At 36.8% G+C, this 27,717-nt stretch overlaps 1 protein-coding gene across 4 annotated transcripts in view; it reads right to left on the bottom strand.

Annotated features, from left to right (window-relative positions):
- CBLB (Cbl proto-oncogene B) overlaps positions 1 to 27,717 on the bottom strand; it is a 129,524-nt gene that overhangs the window by 20,872 nt on the left and 80,935 nt on the right. For 3 of the 4 annotated variants that reach the window (XM_053970566.1, XM_053970568.1, XM_053970567.1), the window contains 7 exons: positions 22,821 to 22,942; positions 20,564 to 20,701; positions 18,930 to 19,017; positions 16,540 to 16,671; positions 12,603 to 12,806; positions 4,731 to 4,916; positions 1,800 to 2,165 (listed from right to left, as the gene is read on the bottom strand). In XM_053970566.1, the coding sequence (XP_053826541.1) occupies positions 1,800 to 2,165; positions 4,731 to 4,916; positions 12,603 to 12,806; positions 16,540 to 16,671; positions 18,930 to 19,017; positions 20,564 to 20,701; positions 22,821 to 22,942 (1,236 nt within the window). Of the gene's footprint in view, positions 1 to 1,799; positions 2,166 to 4,730; positions 4,917 to 12,602; positions 12,807 to 14,113; positions 14,215 to 16,539; positions 16,672 to 18,929; positions 19,018 to 20,563; positions 20,702 to 22,820; positions 22,943 to 27,717 lie in introns of those variants that run through there. The other variant, XM_053970569.1, reaches the window with a different exon arrangement.

Genomic DNA, 27,717 nt, shown 5'->3' on the forward strand with positions numbered 1-27,717 from the left:
AATCACACAAGTATTACAATGAGTATCTCCTTCTATCACCATGGATATTCATCAACTAGGTATTACACAACAGATCTTGAGAAGCCTGTGGGTAAAGGCTTTCCCAGGAGTTCATACCACAAAGCTGTCTCTGAAGTGACTCTCAGGCCTGTTTCAGCTTACCCCATTTTGGAGCTGTAGAACATGTTCGTTTAAAACTTCACCAAAAGAAGAAGTTTCATATGATAGTTACTAGACAGACAATCAGTTATAGCTGAAGTGCTTGGGGGAAAATTAAGATTTCAAGATTGCAAAGTGAGAGAGATGAAGTGTAATGGCAAAGCAATAGGTACATCATGCTAAACATATTAATTATTAAAATGGTGATACAATGCCTGCCAGAATCCATCCTCTACCCACAGGATTGCCTTCCCAATTCTTGGCTTCTACCAATAGCAAAAAAGGTTATATTACAATTGCTATATGAATCAGGGAAGAAAATTCATTCCATGTTTCCCCCATGAATGTAAATACAGCCTGAAATGGTAATTCAGGGTTGCCTCCTCTAATCAAATGGTTCAAATCTACAACCTGAAGATGACAGTTCAAGCAGTACTTGGTTAAAGATCTATAAATGTAATTTCTCCAGACTACACTTCCACACTGACTTAGTATTCTAATTTGAAACGTATTCATTCCATCAGCTTCAAGACTGTGCTAGACCACAAGAATGCTACATGAAGGTACAGTTGAAGATATAAACCTAATATCCTTTTAAAATCAACAGAAAACCTGCAGCATTTAAACAACAGCCTAGCTCTAAGTAAAATTTTGGTGCTTTGGCTCAATGTTGAGAAAAACATTATATAATAATAATTAAATTGTATATAACTTCATAGATGACTTAAGTACCTTTCATCACATATGTCAACAGTCCTTATCAATAGCAATTGAGTTTCAGTAACGTTCTTTCAAAATAACCAAAAACTCCATATATATATATATATATATATATATATATATGGGAAGATACTTGCTATATATATATATATATACACATTAAAAAAAATTAACTGGAGATAGAAAGGTTAAATAGCTTATGGTCTTGAGAAAAGCAAACAGATGAAAAAAATGATTTCTAACTACCATGGCTTAACCACAAATCCATCCGTCTAAGCAAGACCTCTGTAGTCTTGCACAAGCTGTGTAGTCTTCAAGCAAAAAAGAGAGCAGCTTTGAGTTAATAACTTCTATGAATAAATTACTAAGCTGCTTTGATAAAACTGATTAGAACAGAACTAGGAATTTTTTCTTAGGACATCACCATTTGATCTCTTTTCAAAGCTAAGTCTGACCAGTTGTAAATGGCTTTGCAAGTGCCTGAAGCTGCTAAATGCCAGAATTCTCCTCACCTACAACAGAGCCAACTGAATCATCTAGTATTCCATCAGAAAATGCATACACAATTTTGGCATATGACAGATCCAAAGTGGACTTGAGATGCTGTATTATTACACCATACAGGGATACATTGTTATCGTGGACAATTTGCTAGAAGACTATAGCAAATCTAGAATATTCTATCAAAGATATTTTTCAAAGGTTTTACATGAAAATTGTAACACAGACCCTCACATACTGTTGCTTCATAAATTAGGGTATTTAATAACAAATTGTTTCTTTATGAGCAGCTTATTATTAAGTATCAACAGAAAAGATTCAGAAACCACAAATCAGCACTGGCCAATATAAACAGTGTGTAAGACAATGCTGCAGGAGGGTGTGAATTTAGGATTCAATACCCAGTTCATTGGAAATACCTTGGCACTTTCTGCAGGCAGCTCGTTACGTCTGTGCTTCCTCATAAACCCCTGCTCCGAGCTCATGCGGCCGTGCCTCCCGTTCACGTTTGCAATGGCGGTCAGTCCTGCTTTGGGTGAGGCGTCCCCCCCGCCCCGGCAGCCCGCCAGCTGGCTTGTCCTGAACACGTCCCTGGGACACCAGCCCTCGAGGGGCACAGGTTGCTCCCGGGCAGGCAGGCTCTCGCCGTGGTGCAGGTGCCTGGCGGCTTGGCTGTCCAGCAGGATGGGGGGAGGCCGCTCAGGTGGCGGTGGCGGAGGGTCTCGCAGGGGAGGTGGCAGCGCTGGCAATGGCTTGTCCTGTTTCCTCACCATGCAGGGAGAAGACTAAATGGTACAGGAAGTTACAAAACAGAGAAAAGTTACACAGAAGCATGAACGTTGCTTGTGACCAAGTGTGGCTTCATAATTTCTGAGATATTTTCTTGGCACCACAGCAGTACTTGCCAGGAGGTTTAAATGCAGGCCTTGCTGGCATTCTGCAGACAACCAGGCCCTTCTTCAGAAAGCAGGCCCCCATTTCTGATGTTGCATGAGTAACCCAAGCAAGGAGTGGAAAGCAAAAAAGACAGCTAACTCAGGCAGATTTATCAGACCCATAGTTTCTTCTAGTATCCTTTGCTTTGGTTATGTGAATCGCTTACTCATCTGCTGAAATGAATTTTGTGGAGTTTTGTGAAAAAACAGGCTTCCTGATGTGGAAGAGAAACCCAAAACCCCAAACAAAATAAAATCCCAGAGGAGTAACTTGCTGACAGCAAATGAGCACAAAAATCAATGATTAGAGAGCAAGGGGAAGAAGAAACAGTTATTTCATTCTTAATTATATACCTAGGGATGACTCCAATCTTTACTTGACATGCACTGTGTTAAGAGTGCCAAATCTGTTTGAACTGCAGTTCAGTTTTTCAGGTAGCAACCTAATTAGTTTGTAGTTTTACTTACAATTAGCCTATCTGCAAGCAATATTTGTCAGAATATTTGCTTTCTAAGAATTGAATTATATCATAAATGGTTAAGTGTGTTCTAAAATTATGTATGCTACTACTAAAAAGCTGAAACCCAGGTTATCAGGGGAAAAAACCACATAGCTGCACAAATCTGAGCACAGATCTGACAAAACTCAAACATTTTCATTATGATTGAATTACTAATGGCAATTTACAAAGCAACAGTTGGGCCAGATCTTTACAAATGTTTTATCTCCAGCTACCATAAGAAATACAGGGAAGATTATTTTCCTGGGAATGTATAATTTTCTTGGACTTTGGTAAGCCTGCATATATTACCACTTAAAGAAATGGAGGTCACCGAACTTTTAAGTAAGAACAGTATTTGTTCTCACTTCACTGGCTAGCCCAGCACTATTCTTCAAGCAGTACCTCAACACATGACTTGAATTGAAAATAAAGTTATCCTACCTACAGGCCTATGCATATTAAAAGGAAATAAACTAAAGAACTGTTTAACTCACTTGCTAGTCAAGTAATACAGTGATTTTCACTGTCAACACAAGAAAATAATACCCTAATCCAGATTTTTTGTTATACCTTATAGTTAAATTATAGTTTTTAACTTGAGCAAAATAGAAAAGTTGTGGTTTTTTTTCCTTAAGGAATAGTTTTGGCAGAACTAAATAATCTTTTTTTCTTTTTGCTTAAATATGATTTTTTTAAATGTATGAGATTATTCTTTTTTAACCCCATCAGGTTTCCCTTGAACCCCACAATTTTTTTTTTCCAGCAAAAATTCCATGTAAAAAAAGCATCTTCAAAAAATTAAAGCAGTATTAATGCTATTCCTGGTTTAATTTTTTAAAAGCCATGTACTCTGCAAAAAACCCTATTGTAAAACTAATTTTTAATGGATGTGGCATATGTTTTGTGTATATCCTAAATGTGTTATAAATTCCTTTGCATAATATAAGAAGCTAAGAAAGAAGATTAAAGAAATTACTCAAACTTCTATTTTTTCTTCTAAATTATAAACCACTAAAATCTTAAAAAGATATTGATTTTCAACCTTAAAGTAAAAATCTGACAAAAGAAACAAGCTACTTCAAACTGGACTATTATGAGCACACAGGTTTCAAGTCATGTCTTGAACTTGAATTTGAATTAATAATATAAAAATGAAAAATTTTAATCTAACTCGCTCTCTCTATAGTAGTTATAATAAAACAATCAACTTGTTACAGAGAGCAGCAAACAGTATTTGTTCTTGTTCATGCTTATCCACTCAAAAAGTCATTGAATCTTTAGTATAATTAGTTTTACAAAACACAACATACAATCTTATTGGCTACAGAATCATTATTATTTCCCATGAAATTTGGGTCCTATTATATGCCATTTAAGGTTTTGAGAGTAGTGTATCTGCACATATTTTTCTTGTAAGGACACTGTGGAAATTGAACATAAATCATCATGAAAGGAAAACATATAATTTTAATGAGATAATGACCTTTAAATCTATTTTCAGGAAACTTTAGCTTCTATTTATTTTCGTTAATCAGAGTTTGTTACAGAACTGATCCGTTACTGCAACATCTTTAAAATTCTGACCGTAACCAAGTACAATATAATCATCAGACAAACTGAAGTCATATTTGACCAACACATGCAACCAGAAACATTTAACTACTAAAAGTATTATGGAAAGAGAAGAGACTTCATCAGTCCGGGTCTAATCTGAAGTTTCTTTAAACTAGAAGGAATTAAAACTCTTTGGGGCATAACAAAATCCTGAAAAAGCAATATTCATGGAAATGTTTGAAATAGCCCACTTTACAAAACAAACAAGAAGCTCACCTTGGAAAAAAGCAAATGCAATTTCTGAGAATTCTTATTTCCTTATATTCTTATATTCTTATATTGGTTCAGGAACACTTACCTTTGGTGACCCGGTTGGGCTGGCACACGGTGACCGTGCTACTCCCTTCTGAATCAGATCCAAACGGGGAGGGACAGGTGGAAGACTAAGATGAGGGATTTGCAGGGGGTCTGGAAGTGGTTTTCTTCTTTGTGCAAGAGGGGAAGATCCTGGGGAAGTCACTGGTGAATTCTGCCTGTCATTGCACTTCAGGACAGAAAAAATAAAATTACCTTTTACCTGATGATCAAGTATACAACTTCCATTCCCCAACTAAAATGCTTGATACTTATCAGATACTTACTAAGAGTCAATTATAATAGTCATTTTTCATAATGGACATCTGGACAGTAGAGCTCATAGTTACTGAAAAAGAAGTCTACAAGTCATTCTACCTCAAAATAAAGACCCGTGTTAGCTTGTGATGAAAATAAAAGAATATATATTCCAGCAATTTGTATAAAAACCTAAAAATCACTGCCAAACATGAAGAAAAAAAAAATCATAAATTCTACCGTAGCACTGCTACTCTTGATAGCTTTTTTATTAATAGAGTACTAAATCTAAAGTTCTACACATTATTTTTAAAAGCTGGATAGCCATGATATTGCCTGTTACTGCCTACTGTCCATTTTCAAATCATACGTCCATACAAAACAGAAGGTATGTCTTCTGAAAATTCACCAAAGTCACCAGCAAGACATTAGGGAAAGAAGTAAAATCAGATAAAAAATGAAGGGATTCTAAAAATAATTTTAGAACAATTTAATCATTTAAGCAAATACTGAACTAATAACACATTTAACATCCCCCTCCAGGGACAAATTATGATTTCTTTTTTCCTTGACCTGTCCTTTCAAATTCTTCAGAACCAAAGATTTCAACTCTCACTATAGGGTTCCACCCAATTTTGTAGCTAGTCCTTATCTCTCATCTGGCTCCGTTTTAACAAACACAGCCCAGGTGTTTGCATAGATCAGTTCAGGTTATTTCTATGAACTCACTGTATGGGTTTCAGTGCACTGTAATAAACCTGAATGTCTGTGCTGTTCTGTGCTTCCCCGAGAGTAGACACAAGTAGCTGGAAGACACTCCCACCAAGGATCAGCCTTGGGCCACTTGTGCACTGAGGCATACCACAGTCCTCATATCATCACAGCTTGCCTAGAGAGGCAAAAATGTACCCATCTTTGGGCTAAACCCCTTGGATAAAAAATTAACCCTCTCTTCATAAGCTTTTTCTCATGAATGCTGAACATCTACAGTGATAACTGAGATGAGAGTAGGAAGTTCTTTAACAAGGTAAACAAGTAAGCAACCCTACTTTTCTTTACACACCATCATTATATTAAAGAAACTGGAAACTTCATAAATTCAAAAGCAGACTGAGGAGAAGGATCTAGAGCACTGATCCTTACCAATGCTCTGCACTACAGCTTAGTTTAATATCCCATTCCATACAACAGGGATTGCTACCACATTCCCTTCAAAAATAGAAGCCACTACAGTATTACTGTCAACAGAGCATGAAAATCAGCAGAGGGGTGAGATGTTGTTGAAAGCTAGAAGGGTAATGTGCAACTCCATCATGAGGATGATTTTTTTTGTTGCTATTTAGAGTCTTCCCCACTTTGTCTATGTGTGCAAGCTCAATGTCACAACTAAACTAAATTCAAATTCAAGAGACAGAGCAGTTAGATTTGTGGTCTTCATGTCTACCAGAAGTTTCTCAGTTTCTCTCTTCAGTAAAGAGGTGGTCTCAATATTAATATTAAATGCCTTGAATAAAGTCTTTAAATTTTCTTTGTTTCATTTAATTGGTGAATGACCCTGTCCTTGACAGGAAGACCACAAATATAAGCACATAAATTACCAAAGCATTTAGCCTCTCAACATTAAGGGAAGTTGAATAACTAAGCAAGATATGTATCTTGCAAGCATGCCTGAGCAATCGTAATTATAGAATTACTATAAACTGAATGTCAATTCATCTTCCTTATCAGAAGGCATCTATCAGTTAAATAGCATAACAAACATTGTATCATTTAACAGCATTAGTTTTCAAAGTTTAGTTACAACTCTATAAAGCAATCCTGAAAGCCATGAACTATGCAAAAAAATAGACTCCAAGGATTGACTTCAGCAGACACAAAATTAATTTATTTCCCAAATTATCTGAAATAGAACTAAATAAGCAGGTCACACCTCCAAAAAGATTCAATTATTTAAAATAAATGAAAGTGATATAGTTAAGTCACAGCATTTTATGGTGTTGCACAACATAATGCATTTCAGTCAGCAGGGAATTGTTCCAGAAGAGCAGTCATATGTGATAGGAGTAGGAAACAAAGAGTAAGAAAGATAGGAAATACTGAAAACCAATTATTGGACAGGAAACATTTGTTCAGCATTTAGGATGTTCTAATTGTTGCATCATCAAACTAATTAACACAATTTCCTGAGAGAGTAACCTGAGAGTCTCAAATGGGAGACTGCATGGAACTGTACAAATCCCAGCTAAGTGAACAGCACTGCAGTGATATAATTTTAAGAATATCCATCCCTGCTTCTATCTGGCAAACTTCTCTTACACAGGTCTGCTCTAAAGAATCATTAGGCAAAATGATGCCCTCTTCCCTCAGTGTGCTCACTTATCCCATCTGTGTCAGACTTCTTTTCTCCAGCTGCAACAGTCTAGCTTTTGCAGAGACAAGAATCATTGAATATTCACATTTGAAACTCATTCATTTAAAAGTTCAAGATACTTAAAGCCTGACATGCTTTTAAACCCAATGAAGCAAGCAATTTATGTGATAAACTTCTAGTTCCATATAGTAGCTTGGTATTTGGCTACCTCTATCACATTCCACGGACAGTAAACCACAACTAAAAAAACCAAATGGAAATTTTCAAAGTAGTAAATGTGTGAGAGGACTTGAATTTAGGCTTATATCCATGCCTGGCTATGTCTTGTTTCAAAATAGCAAAGTAATTTTTTGGTCCCCTGGACTACTGCGCTATATTACAGCCACAATGTCAACAGAACATGCTGTGACCGCAGAGATTTCAAAAAGGGAATTGATTACGGCCAACAAGTTAAAGAGTAACTTATCAGGCACAATTGAAAAAAAAAAAAAAGGCAAATAGCTGCAAGCAAAAGCAGCTTTTCTCCCCCTACAAGGAAGCTTAATCTGTATCACCACTTGGTGCTGAAGTAAGAGCTAAAGCTTTGCTGGGACAAATAATTCTTTGTTTGGATCCACCGATACTAAAAATAAAACAGAAACAGATATTCCACAGCAGCAAACAGGTTTTCCTTGGCATTCAGTATCAGACTTCCATCATATTCCCAATATGAAAATCCCATATTTTCCAGTCCACTCCCATCCAACCTGTCCAACTGCATCATTTGATGAGTGACAGCTAGGCCAACAAGATGGCTGCATCTCATGTGGACACCAAGACATTAACAGATGTAATTATATCTACTCTTTTTGGCACACTCTCCTAAAATTCTTCTTTGTCACCTACTGGAGGTTTTTGTATGTTTTCTATATGCTGGGAAAAAAATGTGCAATGAGAGAGAACAGTGACAAAAAGCTAAAACAAGCAAGTGATTAAGACACAAACTAGCTCAAATGAACTGGCAGTGACAGAAGACAGACCTTCAGTGTACAAAGGGGCTCTGCTGCACCACACAGAGACCTGTGCAAAAAGATGTAATTAAGGAGAAGAACACAGACTCCTTTGTAACAACATGGACTTCACCTGGTTGGCGTGACTGCTGCCAAGGGAAAAGCAGCTGTGACTTACTTAGCAGTTGTATTGCAGAAGGGACCACACTTGTGCTTTTCCATCAGATATATTTGTTACTGGGATACACTGGTATCACTTTGCCCCAGCAGTTGTAAATTCAAGAAAAAGCCTGCTTGCGACATTGATTACAATTTCTAGTCAAGGCTTTTCCTGATGGAAATATTAACAGCCAGGCCATTGAATCCAGAGTTTTCAAATACTATTATGCCAGATAGGCACATATGAAAAGCATACTCAACATATATCCTAATGATTGACTCACTGGGCAATACTGTCCTGCCTGTTAATGTCCTTGGAGCAAACTCAAACGCATGAGACATCTAAAAGGGTCCAAGCAGACCTACACCAGAAGTAGTTTTCTGAAGTTTCTTTATTTATAATCAGGTAAGAGTAACTCACATATTTGTTATTTCTTGTTAAGATAAGCTGTGACCTTAGGCAGAGTTGTATAATCTAGGCTTAAAACCTTAAATGAGGATATAAATTTACATCACTTAACACTGGTGACTGCAAATGTGTTTTTAAAAAGACAGATTTATTCTCTTTATCTTTGCTGACCCAAGAAAATGCATGTGAAGGAGGGAGAGGGAGTTAGGTCTCTTGCAAGTCAGCAGTACACTGCCAAGGGAATCAGTAATTCAGGGAGGCACACTGCCTCCCAGCATTTATAGCCTTCAAATACTAGTAAGTAATCAGTTAATTAAGTCATTCCTGTTGAGTGACATGATCTTAGTACATTCCAACAACCAGGTGTACCATTATGTAGGAAATAAAATGCATATATGAGTTCAGGTACTGCCAAAGGGAATATCTGGATACGTATTTCAAGTCTTATTTTTATATTTTAATATTTTTATATTTCATACAATGAAATAAAAAACATTATGTAATACAAGCCTTCTATTACCAGAAAAAAGGTCAACTTAATAATATGGAAATGAGTGAAAACAGCCTCCTCCCATATTTTGAGAGCAAAGGTAATTTGTTGTTATTGACCAAATTTGACCTAACTCACCTGCTGGAAGAAGCCTAGTCATGGCAAACTGTCTTTCAGCCTTGAATATTTCCTATCATTATTTTAAAGTACAGAATGAGTCAATCAATCAGGGTTTTGCACATTCAGATATCTAGGAAAATAATTTCAGAGAATACAGTAACATCCCAGATGTGGTAACTTCATCTACTTTTAGACAATAGTGTTTATAGACAGTTAATTCACTTTAGGGTACTGAAAACTTCATAGTCTCCTATACTGGTAGAGCCCTCCTCTATGTTTTCATGGGATATTATTTGGATCAAACAATTACCTTAAGCACTAATGAATTCAAAATTATTTGCTCTTACCAAGAACTCCTGCACTATCCATTTTCCTTATTTTCTTTCTTTCTTTTTTAAAAGAAGTGTATCAAATTATGTCTTGTACCAAAGTAAAGTGACAGAGAACTCTTCATTCATTAGGACAATTACATACTAAACATTACAGAATAACTAACCTCCTCTACTAGAGACTCAAATGCCCTCTTTAAAAATTAAAAAAAAAAGCTATTTTCAATATTTACCTGAGCCTGGAATCTCCACTTTTTAATATTCATTTCATAGTGCTGTGCTTTGCTAGAACAAAAGCTTAGAAGAGGAACATTTTGGGCAATAACTGCATTAGCTAATCTGGTACCATGAGGCTGAAATTTCTCAGTGAGGAAACAATTAACAGAGGCTTTTGGCACCACTCTTCCTCTTTTTTTTTCATTAAGAAACATCAGAAGACAACTTGGAAATAGAAAAAAATAAGCTGATTGATGAGGCAGATAAACCGCCTCACTGCAGTGAATTTCTCCAAAGCCTCTGTTAGAGCTGATCTGCTGCTCCTGCTGACTCATACACAACACTTAGCAAGAATTATTCATTTTTCTTAATGTGTATCCACTTACTAATTCCTTTAAGGAGTGTCTAAGGAGCTTAATGATTACTCTTTTCCTTAAAGCAATTTCAAGTCTGAGGTTTTTCAGAGACTTAATTCAGACACCTCTTAAGAGTTTCTCAGTATAAGTCAGGGGTACAAGTGATAAACTGCAGAACTGGTATTTTTCTGATATCTGATTGAGTATTTCCACAACACATTGTGAAGCCCTACAATCACTTGCATCAAAACTTCATGTCCCCGAAACTCTTCTCTTCTAATAGGTTTCACAGCCCTGCTCACTACAAGCCAGATTTTTCTTAGAATGATCAGCCAGGTGATTTGACACAAATATATCCCATTTGATTTTCAAGGATTTACAGATTTATGTTGAAAAACAGATTTATGTTGAGAAAGCTTACCACGTGTCCATGCAATAAAGTAAGAATTGAAAAATTTGTTCAAAGAAATTACAAAGTTACAACAGTACCAGCAGGTTGGCTGCAAGAGCAAAATTATTGTCTTTGCCACCTAACTTCCATAATTTCAAAAAATTACGTTTCTACAACACTGCTGTTATGCAGCATGCTGTTCATATAAACAGCATTAATGACAAACAAAAGAAAATTTCACAAAGTGTAAAGTTCTACATAATGTCACAGAAAAAAGTATAATTTCTTTAAGCAGGCTCCAAAGATACACTGATTAGCAGGAAAAATAAATAATGGTTAAAGAAATAGGCAAGTCTGATGAAGACATTGCTAAAAAAAAGTATATATAAACAATGCCAAGTTACACACAGGTGGTATGGTTAAGACCATCACTGCACAACCAATGGTAACAATTTTAAGAAAACAATTACTAAAAATCACCAAATGATGCAATAATTCAACAATTTCAAATGGACTTCAGGAGACTGGCAGTGTGAAGATTTCTTTCAGTGAACAATGAAATCAATGAAACAAAAATAGCAAGGCACAAAAGCACTCAAGCACTTAGTGGATACCTAAAAGACGACTTCTTATAGTAAACCTATTGTTCCTTCTTTTGATAAAGGCATAATGCATTTTTGCCTTATCATGGAAGTGATAGCGTTATAAAAGCCCATCAATTCAAGGCTGTCTCACAGAGGTCATGCTGCAGACTGCAATTTAAGTCCAGGCAGGAAGGATAAACTGTTCCCAAGGGTAGAGCATGTTGTATTATGTACACAACACAAGAATGATTCATAAGCCTTAACAGGTTAGGAAGGCTATCAGAAGCATGTATATTAACTGACAGATATTCTCAGATATGACGGTGAAGAATGCTTTTTTTTTTTTAAACTAATACAATGATAAGGAAATGGAAAAGTAAGATGTTACAAAATTAATTCCAAGGCAACCATTCAATCTAGATGACCTTAATATAAGGTAAAATCTGGTAAATGCTCTGTCAAAATCAGTGTTGCATGGCCTCCGACAATATCTATTCCAGGCTAAAATAGAGTAGTAAAAACTATCACAATAAAATAAACTTTTGTCAATGACAGTGCTTATTTATCAGTAATAAAATCTCCTGCAATGAGATCAGAACCCCTTCAAGACAAAAACATCCCAAAACACAAAGTCACTATGGATAATCTCAAAAAAAATTTTCCCAGTAAGAGTACCTAATAGTAAAAATTACAGAAAAAAATATCATAGACAACTCACATGAAACATAACTAAAAGCTACTTGTGTGCAATATGAATTAGGCATCAAGTCACTTTAATAAAGTAATAATACTGAAAACTGTTTAGAAACTCAAAAGTAATCCTAAAACATTCTACGCACATGTACACACATGTGCAGAAAACAAATGCATATAGGAAAGATTTTGTTCTTTACAAATAAAAGCTCAGGGAATTGTCCATACAGCATAGTTTGGATAAGAGTTTCAGCTGGTGCAAACTCATGCTTTGCCCATTGTAAACTGGTATCTCAGTTCACATCAGCTGAGAATCTGGAATTTTTTTTTCTCCAATTCAACTTCAGTTTTAATGCATTTGTAGTAATACATTTTGGTTTTTCAACCCAACAACTGTCAGTGAGATGCTGTGAGCTAAAGCATGAAGTGCAACCTCTCACTGTTTAAAGTTACAGGCAGCTTTGCTTACAAACATCTTGGTTTAGCTGCTGTGCAGAGTTTGAAAAGTTACCTTTCGGACTGAAGCCAAACGATTCATCATTAGAGACTCTTCTCTATCATCATCATCATCCAAGTCCAACATGGGCATACTAAAGCTATCCATAATACTGCAGCACCTGGAATTCTCATCCCTGGGATCAAAGGGATCCACAATGATTGGCTCAGTCCCTTTGATTTCACAGCGGCAGAAAGGGCAGCCTTGGCCATCTGATTCCTACAGCAAGACAAAAACATAGATAAATTAAAAAAAAAAGAAACAAATCCAGCAATAATTTTAAAAGCAAGATTTATACCTTTTACACAGAAACATCCTCAACCGATCTCTAAAAGCTTGTAAAGAAGGACTGGAGTAAACAGGAAGCGGATTAACAAATATTTTACTATAGTAAATCTTAAAATGACTGCACATTTAAAGCTTTCTCTCTTCAATAGACTAAGCCTCACTTAAAAATGACTAATCAAAATGTAGCTATTATCTCTACAAAGCACTAAATCAGTCTTAATATTACAGGTCAGGAAGTAACATGTTTTCTTTCACACAGACATTTTGCTATTTCTTCATGAGAAAGAAGGTGAGGTGTGTAGACAGAGATAATGCATTTTATTATATACCTTGTATATTAACCATAAAGTATTTCTTTTTCATTTGATGTTAGAAAATGCAGGCAAGCTTTATGGCATGCAGCTCTTCTTGGAAAAACATATTCAGTCCTTCACAGCTGCAGCATTACCAGCATTCAGAACACCTAAAGCTACAAACAGTTTTCTTCACATTTACATTAAAAAATCAGGACTTAACTACATTGTCAATAAATTATATAAAACATGGAATTATATTCACATATTATCAGAAACCAGAACTACTTGAATTTTAAAATAATATGTGTTCAATGAATTTCAAGCAGCCATATTCAATTCCTTTTACTTATCAGAAATAAACAAAAAGCCTTGAGATTCAGACTACTGATGAACAAAAATCAGAAGTTTTTCAAGCACTTATAGAAATATTTCCATCAGGAAGCACAACATATATTTGAAATAAAAAAAAAAAAAAATAAAAACCCATGCCCAAATAAATAAAACCACAAACAAATCCCCACCCAGAAGAACCATGAAGCTTTAAGAGTTCAAGATAATTCAAAGTGAAATCAGAAATCACATTTTGTTGTATTTGCAGTCAGGTAGACAGACAGCTAAAGAGATATGAACACCAAAATTAATTCTAAACAACCTACTTATACTGAAACATAACCAAGCAAGCACAGGTTTTTGATTTCTCAGATGCAAAAACAACATTAACTTTTTTCTAGCATTATTTTTATCTTGACACTTGGCAGTCTTACTAAACTGACAGATTATTTTACATTTTTTAGATGAGCTGTATCACAAGGTCAGATAAGTATAAATTATTGTCTCCTGACATCACTTGCAGGATTAGTACTGGATTTTCATTTTGTATGGAAAGACACATCTACTCTACTTTCAGCACCACAAGTACAACTAGCTAGTCAACTGTAGTACCTCAAAAAACATCTTCAAATAAAATGGTCCTACTGAAGTAGCCATGGTCAAGTGAACAGAAGTCCTTCCTCACTCTATACAACTCCTTACAGTTTCATTTTCTAAAAAAAAAAAAAAAAAACCTTATCAATGAGGCACAGAGCTTTTAGTTTTCAAGGCTGTCTTGTACCTGTGTTCTGCACTAGCAGTTTCCATCCTTTCTTTTGAAAAGCCTTAGTAACCAAACATTTCAGCAGACTCGTATTCAGTAGTATGAATATATACCCGAGATGTCTATATTAATACACACACTTGTCCATGCCCTCAGAAAGGTTATTTAGAACATTATTAACCTTACAATAGAGCCTATATGCCCATATGCTTTTAGAAAACATGTCCTTTTCAGACAATAGATTTCTGTGGTATAAAATGGCATTTTACTCCTATTGCATAATATAAAAAGGAAACAAGTAAACCAAGTCTTGTCTGAGAGACTGAGCCCCATAACGGTGAAGAGCTCAGTGATCCTTAGTATTCTATGCAGATTGGATTCTGCTTACTCAATTTTCTTCTGCTCAGTGAAAACATCTGTATTGGATTTCTTGAGGCATGCCTAACAAGCCATTATGCTGCCAATTAAACAACCCACCAGAAGCTCACAACAGCTGATGCAGTTACAGTGTAATACCTCTTCATTGCCTCACTAATTATACAAAGTTAAATTTGTAATGAAGTCTGAAATGTACCTGACCAATTACAGCTGGTAGCTATGTTCTCATGAAACCTGGTGCATTCAAACATGTCAGTCTTCTGAGCCTAAAATGCTTTGTCATTTTCTTCCTGAATCCCTGTCCCATAGCCAAGTACTGGGGACCCTCAGCTTCTCAAGTCTCCAGAACCAGAGCACATCACTGGCCTAAGACTGCAACATACTCCTACCACGCCACAAGACACCCAATGATCACAAAGATTTCAATCCCTCTGCTTAGCCCTGTCAGCTGAGCAAAAAACAAATGAACAAGTAAACAAAACCAACAAAATTACACACCTCTCAGAATTTTTCAGAATATTTAAAGTCAATAATTTATGTGGTCAGACCTCTAAGTCTGTCATTCAGAATGAAACCTGAAAGAGTAGAGAAAGGGTACTCCTGAAATGAGAAACATTGTTCCAGCTCAGCAGCTTAGTAGTTTAGTAGTGAAATAAATATCCTTTTGTGGATATGTCTCAAATGGAATTTCCTCAGAATTGCTGACCTATGGCCAATTTGAAAGATTTGTGTTTGGAACATCAAACTCAAATTTCACAAAGAACACAAAATTGGAAACTGAGAGTACTTTGTTTTCAAGAAACCTTTATTGCAAATGGAAGAAAAAGTCAAATGATACTTCTGATACATTGTGTTGGTTTGCCACTGAGGCTTTCTTAATTAGGTAGAAAATGTTCTAATTAGAAAATGAAAATTATAGTACTTGAAGACATGGCACAAATGTAAGAGTGAAAACACATTGATGGAGGATGAACTAATTTAAAAGGAGGTCCAAAATGCACTAGACTCCAGGTTTCTTTTTACTCTTCTCACTACATTTGTAAGCAAAGACTGATTTAAATGTGGAACATAGTTCTGTCTGAGAACTGGATGAGCCTTACTTCTCCCCATAAATTATAGATATGAAAGAAGGGGCAGGGATGATGCACAATTGTAAAGAGGAATGACATCAGCTTTAGACATTACTTTTTAGGTCAACTGCGCTGAACTCAGGGTGCCTATTCTCCCTTTTCCCACTAACTGGTGCATCCATGAACAAGATGGACAAAACACACCAACCTTGGTCACCAGGAAGTCTCTGGGTTTTTTTGGATGTTCCATAACTGACTTTGAGAGAAGGAGTTTCCCCTCCTTTCAATCTCTTAGTCCAACAACTATCTAAAGCCATCTATGTGTTTCAGTGCTTTGCATGTTACTAATGTGAAACACAGGCATCCTAAAAGCTTCATTTTCCACAGGTCAATTCATGACCTCTACTACTGAGTGAATCCTTCTCTCACCAAAGACATCCCTTCTCCTTATAAAATGCTGTCTAGTCAGTTATCCATTTCCAGCAGTTATGTGTCCTCTTTGTGCCTTTTAAATACATCATGAAGTGACCTAAGTGACTGAATTGGTAGCAAATACCCAGCTTGTACTATCTGAGTAGGTACTGGACTCAGGAAATAGATTCCACTCAGCAGCAGTCAGCAAATGGCCTTGGCAAGATTGCAAGTCCAGACTGCAAATAGACTCCTGGAGCTTTATTTTTCACAGATTTCTGGTTTGAAAAATGAAGACATTTATAATTTTAAATATATACATCCTTGCACCTGGAAAAGTAAGCATACACCCACATTGTAAACACAAAGGTAACAGAAATCCATCCTCTTCCCCACCAACTAAACCATTACAGTACCTGCCATGCTGTAAGGCAAGAAGTACACATAAGGTGTCCACAAGGCTCTATCTTCACATCCTTGTCATTCTCTGCACAGATTTTACACAGCTGAAAAGTGGAACCCATTTCACAGTACAATTCATACTGTTCCTGGAACAAAAGAAAGTCAAGCAATTATTTCTTTCCAACGTTTTGTTCACAAAGAATATACTTCTCCAAATGCCCTGTTTTCCGATCTGCTTTACTTACTAATCAAGGAAAATCTTGTTACTGATCTGTCTAAAAGCCACACTAAGGTTACCGAGACACCTTACATTTTTGCTTCTTCCAACCTGTAATATACTACAATATATACCAAAAAGTATTAAAAATATCTGTACCTATTAGATTTTGTACAGACTTGTAATATGTAACTGCTATGCATGGCACAAATCTGCTTTTCTTTGGTTGCAGCTAAAAGGAAGAAAATGAACATATGGTTCTAAGTGAAAAATTAAGTGAAGAATGGAAGCAAAACTGGGCTTTTAATTTCTAGGTACGAATTTAGGACTATGAAAATTATTGGACTGAAAATTGACAAGCAAGAGAACTTTTTTACCTACAGCAAGGACGCTGCACAGCAGCATGTTGAAGTACACAATCCTTGTAAAGGAAGGATTTCCCTTCCAAGAACAACCTGCAGAATAACTTGGCAACAGTCATGCACAGATTATTCAGTACTTTGCAGACTTACAAGAGTGACAGGAAGGTAGAACACCACCATTAGAAGGAATAAATAACAGACAAAACTCAAGTCCAGAACACTGTTGGGGAACTGACATTTAAATGCATTTGTATTGAAATAAGCTTTTTTAGCCTTGAAAAACCAAATTTTGGAAGCCTAAAGTAAGTACAATCCAGATCATGGGAAAATAAGCAGCTACTGCTGAGTGAAGTGAGGGGACATGAGGCTAAGAAAAAGAGAAAACAAAAGAGAGCGCTTGTATCTGCAGCTGTAGTCAGTGTACTAAAGATGCTTTTGGTGGAGCTCTAGCAAGGAATCCATCTGCAGCAATCTAGCCCTGCAGCCACTTCCACACTATCTTCTCATAGTTTAAGCAGGTATAGTGACAACTTTAAACCTATTCAGTTATATATTAATTAAGGCAGACTCACATAATTCAGACTCTGTTGAATTACAATCAGAATTAGCTAATAATGTCCTCATAACTACATGTGCAGAAATAACTTGATTCATTCAATGGATTCAAAATAAAATACAATTGGCCTGTGAAGAACAAGGTAGTCATTGACCATGCGCTGCTTCTCCTTTCTTTGAGAAAAGTGAAGATAAGGGCTGGAGCATTGCTCTGCACAACACAAATACCTGATAAATCTCCATTACTCTTTCATTATTATCTTAAGACTGGAGGGAAAAGATGGAAGCCAGAAATGGAAGTATTCAGGTTTTCTTCAGGCAATTGTTTTTAGGAATTCTCTTGCTTACAAAACAGATATATTTGTAATGGTATTTCTGATAATACTATAGATAGTTAAGAATACTTCTCTTCTAAAATACTTCTGGAATGGAGTGCACATAGAGCACACAGAAGTACAGAAGACTCAGCAGGTCATCCAGTCTGATTTGAAGAAACATAAGACCACCTGGAACAGCATGGCTTGTATCTAGTCTGATGTCTTTCTTTGAACATATGTTCAAGTCTTCCAGATGTTTTCATCAGGAAAAATGGTCTACACAGTATTCCTTAACCTTCTAGTGTTAATTTCAGCACCATTTTTAATCAAGCATTTGTCTTGGGGTGGCTACTTCCTACTACTTGACTACCAAATAGCTGCAGAATTAATCACATCATCACTTAACAAGAGTATAAACACACCTACATATTCTAATTTTCTCTGTAATTCTCTGCAAAGTTACTCTGTTTAGGCATTTAATTACTTCTGCTGTTTTTCATGATCTCTTTTTCAATTTGCACCATAGACAAAGAAAAGGAGAAAACTGGAACTGGTATTTTTGCAATGTATGAACTTTTCCTCCTGGACTTGTCAATCAACTATACCATTCCTATTTAGGCTTCAAAACTATTATTCAATCCTCATTTTGTTTCTGTATTCCCCTTTGTTATTAGCAAGGAAAAAGCAAGTTACATAGATCTGTTACATAACACTTCTCACTTGGAAAAAGCTCACAATAAACAAAGCATTCCAAGGCATGCAATCTGCATCACCATCCACTCTACAGTTTAAAGGATTATTATCCTGTTCCTCACCTAAGCCCTTCTATCAACAGCATATTTTCTCCCTTATGAACTTATTACTCACATTTTAATAAAAGCTTATTATTAGTGCTAGGTGAGATACTAAGGGAAGTGAAGATTACAAAGTAACTCCAAACTCTGCCAACATACCTGCGTGACTTTTATGTGATCATGTGGTGTGGGCTCACATAGTCCTGTCAAATCAGGATTATAACTTCGTCCATCTGGGAACAGATAGCTGCATCACAAGAAGACTGTTATAAATATGTACATGGTTTTAGCTTTATTAGCTAAATTATACTTACAAAATTTCAAGGGGGCAGAATAAGTTACAGTAGACATTAACAAAAATAAATCATCTTTCCTCAGCCATCTATTTTATCTTTTGAGTGCAACTGAATTGCTACATATTCATTTTGACACATGCTCAAGCGTATTTATAAAAGCAGAGGAAAGATTTTGACATCACTTGGACAGCTACAACCAGCATGTATCTGAACTTTGATTAGCAGATAACCTTCTAGGAGTAGCCCAAAAGAGTATTATTTCAGATCTTTGTTTCACAGTGAACTCATACTTCCTAGTGATTTCCCCACTGGGAACATCATGCTCAGGACTCTTTAGACTATTTCAAGTAAAGCTGCAGAAAAGAAGGTAACACATTTGTGTGTATCTGTATTATGATATATATAATATTATATATGTCACAATATTACATACATGCATATCTGCGTATATTATGACAAGAATCTACATTGAAAACTTCTGATGCACACTGGACATTAGGCAAGAACCAATGGGAGCATTTCAGTTGTCTGGGAAATTAACAATAGGTTAAATGATATTACAGCAACCCTAAGTTGTTCTGTATTCAGGTTTATGTTACCTGTAACTCAGAAACAGTTTCTTAAAGATCATATATTTTTCAGTCACATAATGAAAAAGTTATAAGGTACAAAAATATCACTCTGCATAAAATATTCTCAGCTCCAGTTTTTGTTTGCTCAGTTTTTGTCAGAGAGAAACACTACCAATGTAAGTGTGTTTTTATTACAGGTATGAAATCATCATACCTGAAAAAAAAAATACTAGACTGTGTAGGACTGAGAAAAATTATGAGACTGCAAAAGATTTCTCAACTTTTTTTTTTTTTTTTGAGGACTGAGCAATTGCTTTTCCTTTTTCTTTCACATTATATATATATATTGGGTATACCAAAACATGTATCCCCGTAAAAAGATTCTGACACCAAATATTTGTCTATTACTTCAGCCAACCTAGCAAAAATGTACTACTTCTCCCTATAAACTTACATTCTCTAATAATTATAAATCTTTTCAGTAAACTATTAGAATGTAGAAAATGTTCTGGCTGCACAATATATAAAAAAGCAATTACATAGGTTTCAAATCATGGTCCACAGTTGGACACATGAGTAACTGGAAGTAGTAACTGTTCAATAAGCTTAAGTGCATTTGGGACTCTTGGGGGACTGTGGGGGGAAGGAGAGATCAATGCAACAGCTGTCTCATTTTATTTTCTCATGGAATTTATTTGCTACGAGATATGACTTTGGCTAACTTTCAGTAACCCTGGTTAATGGAATTAACTAGAAACAAGTGGGTTTTAAATGAATTAAATGAATAGTCCTTAAAATCTGAAAGAATGCTAACCACCCCATGCAGATTCCTTGTTTTAAACATCTTTAACTACCCACATAAGCACTGAGGGAACAAGGAAATGAGGATTTCATAGCCATGATGGCTGTAAAAATTGGTACTTACAATCCTTCCCGGCTGCCGTCGATCAAAGCCTGAAACAAAGGCTTATTGTGAGGTATGGTCTGCAGTATGTTCCCATCTCCAGTCACATAGCCAATGGCCCACTGGCCCAGGCGAGTGCAACTCAGTCTGAAAATGTAGCTTGACAAAAACAGGATGAATGAAAAGTCAGTGGAATTCAGAGTTCAGCAAAAGAAGTGAAGAGAGCAATTATGGCCTCTGGTTCAGACACTGAATTAGGTCCCTGAACATTTGGGTAAGATTCCCAATTCTGCCATGTTCTTTGTAGAATCCTAAATAAACCTGTCTCTTTTACACTGTCAGTTTCTTATGGGCATAAATGAAGTAAGAGTAGCTGCCTACCCCCTCCTTTTCATCTGCTTGTGTTTTAGTTCTCAAGTGAAAGCTGCACATTCACCATGAGCAGTTGCACTCAGACATGTCCATAAACCTCTTTAAGAAGAATATATGATATTATCCAGTCTCCATAGCTACAACAGACACCTTTTGTGCATGTGCAGGCCAATCACCTGAACAAGTAGAATGAAAAATATAAAGCCTCTTTAGGTGCAACAGAAACAGGAAAGATGAATGATAAAACCTGCTCTACTAGAAAACGGTAATTTTGTGTGAGCCTGTGGAGGTGAACAAAAGAAATACCACTTCAGTTTCAGAAAAATCAAATATTAACTACACAATTGGACTTAGATTTAAATACTTCTCTGTTACAGGTGACAGCTGAGAGTATACATAATGTAGACATAGAACACAATCAGAAGACAAGGAAGATTACAAGCAACAGGATGAGACAAGTACAGAGCTTCATACCAAAAGCTCTACTCCCTTTCATGTCAGACACCATTTCACATGCAAAAACCCCACTGAGAAAAGCACCTCACAGTGAAAGACCACAAACTCAATTCTGTACTATAGAGCAGCTTTTCTTAATTACACATCAATATTTTATTTCATTCCAAATATGAGAAATCTAAGCCTCTCTGAAGTTTGACTGAGCTCTTACAACCTTCAGTAGGGCCCACATTACAGTGAAGTGCTAACTATTCATCTGAACAGAATCTTGTAATTTGCAGGATGTTTTAGTCAGATTAAAGAAGAAATTTCACTTCATATCCCCTCTTTCACATTCTAGCATTTCACCTAAGCAACTCAGAAAGCAATTTTCTGATCTGCAATAGAAAACTATCTTAAAACTAACTGTCTATTTACAAGGAACATAAAAGATACATGGGGTAATTTCTCTATCACAGCATCAGGATCAATTACAGAGAAAATACTAAATGTATCAAATGCTCTCAAAATCAACCTAGTTATTTGATGTATGTAGTAGTGTCCATGAGTATCAAGCTAAAAATCAGCAGTTTTCTGTTGGAACCACAAGATTTTTGTATGGATGCACTTGACCACTAGGGTAGCTTAAGATACAGTATACTATTTGCTAAAAATCAAAAGAAACCAAGAACAGAATATGGATGTAACTGTTGGTAGGCTTCACTAATGAGTTTTAAAGCAATGCATTTTAACTATGTGCTTCTGCAGAAGTTTCAACAAGACATTAGGGAAAAAGCTTCATAACTGTAAGGATAAAACTAGCAAAATAAATCATAAGTAATATAGGATTAAATACACTATTGATTTTATTTTTCTCCTGAGCAAAGGAAAAAAACCCAGGACAACAGTGACATAGTGGTAAAAGCTCAGTTTAACTAATTTACTATGGACAGCACCACATAAATATTTAAAAACTCTACATGTCATGATCTTTAATATGACTGATTGCTTTTCTAGGTGAAGAGTTCATGATATAGAATGGTATGGGCAAAGGAAAAAGAAAGATATTAAACACTAAAGGAACAGAAAAGCACAGATTAAATTTATAGCTTGAATATTACCATGAAAGATGTGAAGATGGTTTTTGCTTTACTATTAAGTAAAAATTCATTGTAAAGTTTGAAAATCAAATTATATTTTAAAATATGCTTTTCAAGAATGCATTGCTGGTTTTACCTGATTCAGAAGAAGAAAGAAAAAGCAATTTATTTTCAATTTCTTTATGTTTATTTTTACATATTTAGACTTCAGTGTACTAATACAATATTTTTTTGCTTCACTTCTTCAGTGCTGCAATGAGTGTTAAATAAAATGTAAAAGTATGTAAATTAGAAATACAAACCTAGCATAATTATGTAAGTTCTGAGACAGCAAGTTTATTTGGAAAGCAATACACAGTGAAACTTCTCACCTCCCAGGTTTAGTGCTGTATTTCTGTAGCCTTGCTTTCACTTCATCATATGTCAGGAATGCCATATATCCAGGATGTGTCACAGCTAAGAAGTTCCAATTCCTTAAGATTGAGCCCCACGGCTACAAAGAGAAGACAAATAAGTAAAGGGACTAAGCCAGGTAGTTCTGTATTGCTAATAAAACTCAAGTCTGTATGTCAGACACACCTGAAGTGTTTTAGCTTCAGCTGAAAAATACACACTTTTGCTTTAGGTCCAAATGGTACAAAGGACTGTCCCATATACCCAACTTTGCTACAAGTGCTCCTTCAAAAGAATTATTCCAAAAACACCAAGCACAACTTCTTGGATAGAGATTTTGATGACCCTAAATTTAAGAGACCTTCTATTCATAGCTACATAAAATATTAAACATCATATTTAGTTAGAACCTGGAAGGTATGACTCCATGATGGTTTAATAAAAACACAAATAAGCCTGAGATGTCTTGAAGCACTTTCATAGTTAATGATAAGTAACACTAACAAATGAATCATAATAAAGCTGCTAATTTGAGCTGTCAATCCTTTTTTTATTCTCTACTTCTTGATTTCTTCAGTCACCATAATGGCATCAAAGCCAGAAAACAAAACAAATACTGATACTTCACCTGAGTATTTGCTAACCTGAATAGTAAGTGCTTCAGAAAACTCAGTGAAACATGCCTGACATGCTATCACTTCAAAGAATACAGAATAGTCCATTACTGTAAATGATCATTTTTTTAAAGTAATGGATTAATACAAACATACAAACATCCATTGCCAGCATTTGGGAAGTCAAGAAACTGACTCTGAATGGTTTGCAGATTTTTGATCTATTTCTCAGAAAAATCAAGGCAGGTGAAGTTAAGTGACACAAGACAAGAGGCTTGTGTTCTTATGTGCCCTGCAAATTCTCTTTAAAAGAACTTCTGAGGGCTAATCAGGCAGTGATGAAATGCCAGTGTGACACGCTTGAGCAGATTATCCTAACACTTCTGTTTGAGAGTGTTACATTTCCCAGGCAAACTCTAGAATCACAGAATCACAGAATAATGAGGTTGGAAGAGACCTCTAAGATCATCAAGTCCAACCTATGCCCTAATACCTCAACTAGACTATAGCACCAAGTACCATGTCCAGTCTTTTTTTAAACATATCCAGAGATGGTGAATCTACCACCTCCTTGGGAAGACAATTCCAGTATCTTATTATTCTTTTGGTGAAAAATTTCTTCCTAATTTCCAACCTGTACCTTCCCTGATGTAGCTTGAGACTGTGTCCTCTTGTTCTGTGGGTTGCTGCCCAGTGGAAGTGTCCGACCCCCACCTGTCTACAACCTCCCTTCAGGAAGCTGTAGAGAGCAATAAGGTCACCTCTAAATCTCCTCTTCTCAAGGCTAAACAAACCCAGCTCCTTCAAAAGTTCCTCATAGGGCTTGTGTTCCAAGCCCCTCACCAGCCTCTTTGCCCTCCTCTGGATGCGCTCAAGCATCTCAATATCCTTCCTAAACTGAGGGGCCCAGAACTGGACACAGTACTCAAGATGTGGTCTTACCAGCACCGGGTACAGGGGAAGAATGACGTCCCTACTCCTGCTGGTCACACAATTCCTAATGCAGGCGAGGATGCCATTGGTCTTCTTGGCTACCAAGGCACATCACTGGCTCATATCCAACCGGCTGTTGACCAGCACCCCCAGGTCCCTTTCCGCCTGAACACTGTCCAGCCACACCGTCCCCAGCTTGTAACACTGTAGGGGATTTTTGTGGCCAAAATGTAGAACTCGGCACTTAGACTTATTAAACCTCATGCTGTTGGAATCTGCCCATCCATCCAACCGATCTAAGTCTCTCTGCAGAGCCCTCCTTCCTTCCAACAGATCAACACAAGCTCCCAGCTCAGTGTCATCTGCAAATTTACTAATGAAGGACTCGATGCCCTCATCCATGTCATCTATAAAAATATTAAATAGAACTGGTCCCAGTACAGAGCCCTGAGGGACACCACTGGTGACTGGCCGCCAGCTGGATGCAGCACATTTCACCACCACTCTCTGGGCCCAGCCATCCAGCCAGTTCCTAACCCAGCGAAGAGTGCTCCTGTCCAAGCCGTGGGCTGCCAGCTTCTCCAGGAGTATGCTGTGGGAGCCACTACCTAAACACCTGTTTATTTTAAAATTAATACTTCATCAAGTTGCACACATGGAATAGAAGACAGGTTTCAGCACAGAGGCCGTAAGAAATCTCAAGTGTTTAAATTTCTCCAAAAGCAAGGAGAAAAAAAAAATCCCAGTCTGCATCCTGCCAGCTCCTTCAATAAGTTCAGCAAGGCCAAATGCAAGGTCCTGCATGGGGTTGGGGCAATCCCAAGCACAAGTACAGGCTGAGTGAAGAATGGACTGAGAGCAGCCCTGATGAGCAGAACATGGGTGTGCTGCTGGATGAGAGGCTGGACACAACCCAGCAAGGTGTACTCCCAGCTCAGAAAGCCAAATGTCTCCTGGGCTGCACCCAAAGCAGTGTGGCCAGCAAGGCAAGGGAGAGGATTTTCCATCTCCTCAACTCTCATGAGACCCCCACCTAAAGAACTGCATCCAGCTCTTGGGCCCTCAGCACAGGAAGGACATGGACCTGCTGGAAAAAGTCCAGAGGAGGGACAGCAGGATGATCAGGTGGATGAAGCACCTTTCCTAAAAAGACAGGCTGAGAGAGTTGGGATTAATCAGCCTGGAGAAGAGAAGGCTCTGGGGAAACCTGGAAGAGCATCCCAGTACCTAAAGGGGTCTACAGGAGAGCTGGAGAGGGACTTTACAAGGGCTTGAAGTGATAGGACAAGGGGGAATGGTTTTGAACTGAAAGCCTATAGGTTTAGACTGGATATTTGGAAGAAATTCTTCAGTCTAAGTGTAATGAAGGCACTGCAACAGGTTGCCAGGGAAGCTGATCCACAACACATCCCTGAAAGTGTTCAGGCTGGATGGAGCTATGAGCAACTTGGTCTAGTGGAAGTGTGTCCCTACCCACAACAGGGGGGCTGGAATCTTTAGGGTCTCTTCCAACCCAAACTGTTCAAAGGCAAGAACCCATAGCTTGCCTTGTGTCCAGAGTCTTACCAGAGCAGAAGTGCTAAATGGGACCAGATTTGATCCCTTTCTTTTCAACGGCACTATTTTCACACCAAAGGACATGTTAATAGTAACAGACTGAAGTTCCTGCAGAGCATTCAGATATTCTGCTGTGCTAAGCTGCTCTCTGGTCAGGGAACACAGCACTTAAAGCTGTGCATAAATACAATGGGGAGGCAGGGGAAGCAACTTCACTTTCATAGGATCTCCATAAAGCTGAGTCATGCTTTCTTCTATGAATAAATACCATTACCAATGCAACTTTTCTGTAACATAACCCACAGTTGGCAAAACAGTATTTTGATTACTTAATTGGGATTTTCTTTCCGTAGGTGTATGCACACATAGTTAAAGAAGCTGTTTAAAAACTAAAGAAGTAAAATGTAACCTCCTGGGAGAAGTTCTCAGACCAAGTTCAGTGCAAGTTCAGTTCAACAGTTACGCAGCTTTTGCGCCTAGTCTGTTTGGCAAAACACATCTCTCTGCTTCATTGCTGAATTAAAAGTTAACCCTTACCAGTTGTCTCTCTTGACATATATCAATACTGCTGATCCCCTTCTTCTAGCACAAGGCACAGTAATGAATCAAACCAGCAGTGGCCCCACAAAGAAAATAAGTGACCAATATTTGTGGTTCAATTAAAAAGAGATTAGTGACACCCTTAACATTTGCAACTGTGATGCTGTTTTGACTCAGAATGGAGAAGAGATAACCAAAATCAAAACTCTATATACTAAAATCATTAATTCCCTCCTGCCAGATTTTACTATTAACTTCATAATGGTACCCTTTTCCATAACAGCAAAACTAGGACATCTAAGCAATAATTAGCACAGGACAATGTGGAAAACAGAACATCAACCCAGGGTTTGATGTAAAGTTGATATTTTGAACATATCTCCATCAGGCTAAAGAATCATCTTATAGGTTGGAAAAAGACTTTAAAGATCATTGAGTCCAGCTGTTAACCCAGCACTGCCAAGTCCCCCACTAAATCATGTCTCTAAATGCTTGATAATCCTTTCAGTGAAGATACTTTTCCTAATATTGGAAAATACAGGTCCAGCCTATACCTTCCCCAGTGTAACTTGTGGCTCTGTACTAGTTTACCACTGTACATGGTAATAAAATAAATTATCAAATAAATGGTTGCATATCTCAATGGTTTCTATATACAAAAGAAATATCTAAAGTGATAAATTCAGAAACAATACATCTAATATAGATGCAAACCAGTACGGTCTTCTATTTTGATTAAAATACCTTACGTATGTTCTGTAGAAGAGACATGAGGTTGAAAAAGACACATAACATACAGGAAAAGCTTATTTCAGATAAATATTAACAGTAATACAATTCATGCTATTCCCAAATATAGTTCCTTGTTGTAAATAAGCATTAATGGCAAAAATACGCTCATAAAGAAAAGAGTTAGGCCTACATTTAGCCTAAAAGAAAGTAATATCTAACTTATGAGTTTGTAGAAACACCTCATATATGTAGATACAAATGCACAACAAAAAACACAACTAAAACTCTGATTATCAGAGGTCTACATTTCTAGGAATGTATTTAAAAATAGCGAGAAGTAAGCAACAAACAACTACTCTAGTAACACTAGATGCATACAGAAATGAAACAGATGTTGTTGGATGCTTTCAGTTTTTCAGATGTGGATGTTGCTGCCTGAACACCTCTGAAGGACTAAAAGAAATGCACAATTTATTTCTAGATCACAATGTTTTAGTCC

This window comes from Vidua macroura, chromosome 2 (assembly GCF_024509145.1).
Source record: "Vidua macroura isolate BioBank_ID:100142 chromosome 2, ASM2450914v1, whole genome shotgun sequence".
Classification (NCBI taxonomy): Eukaryota; Metazoa; Chordata; class Aves; order Passeriformes; family Viduidae; genus Vidua; species Vidua macroura.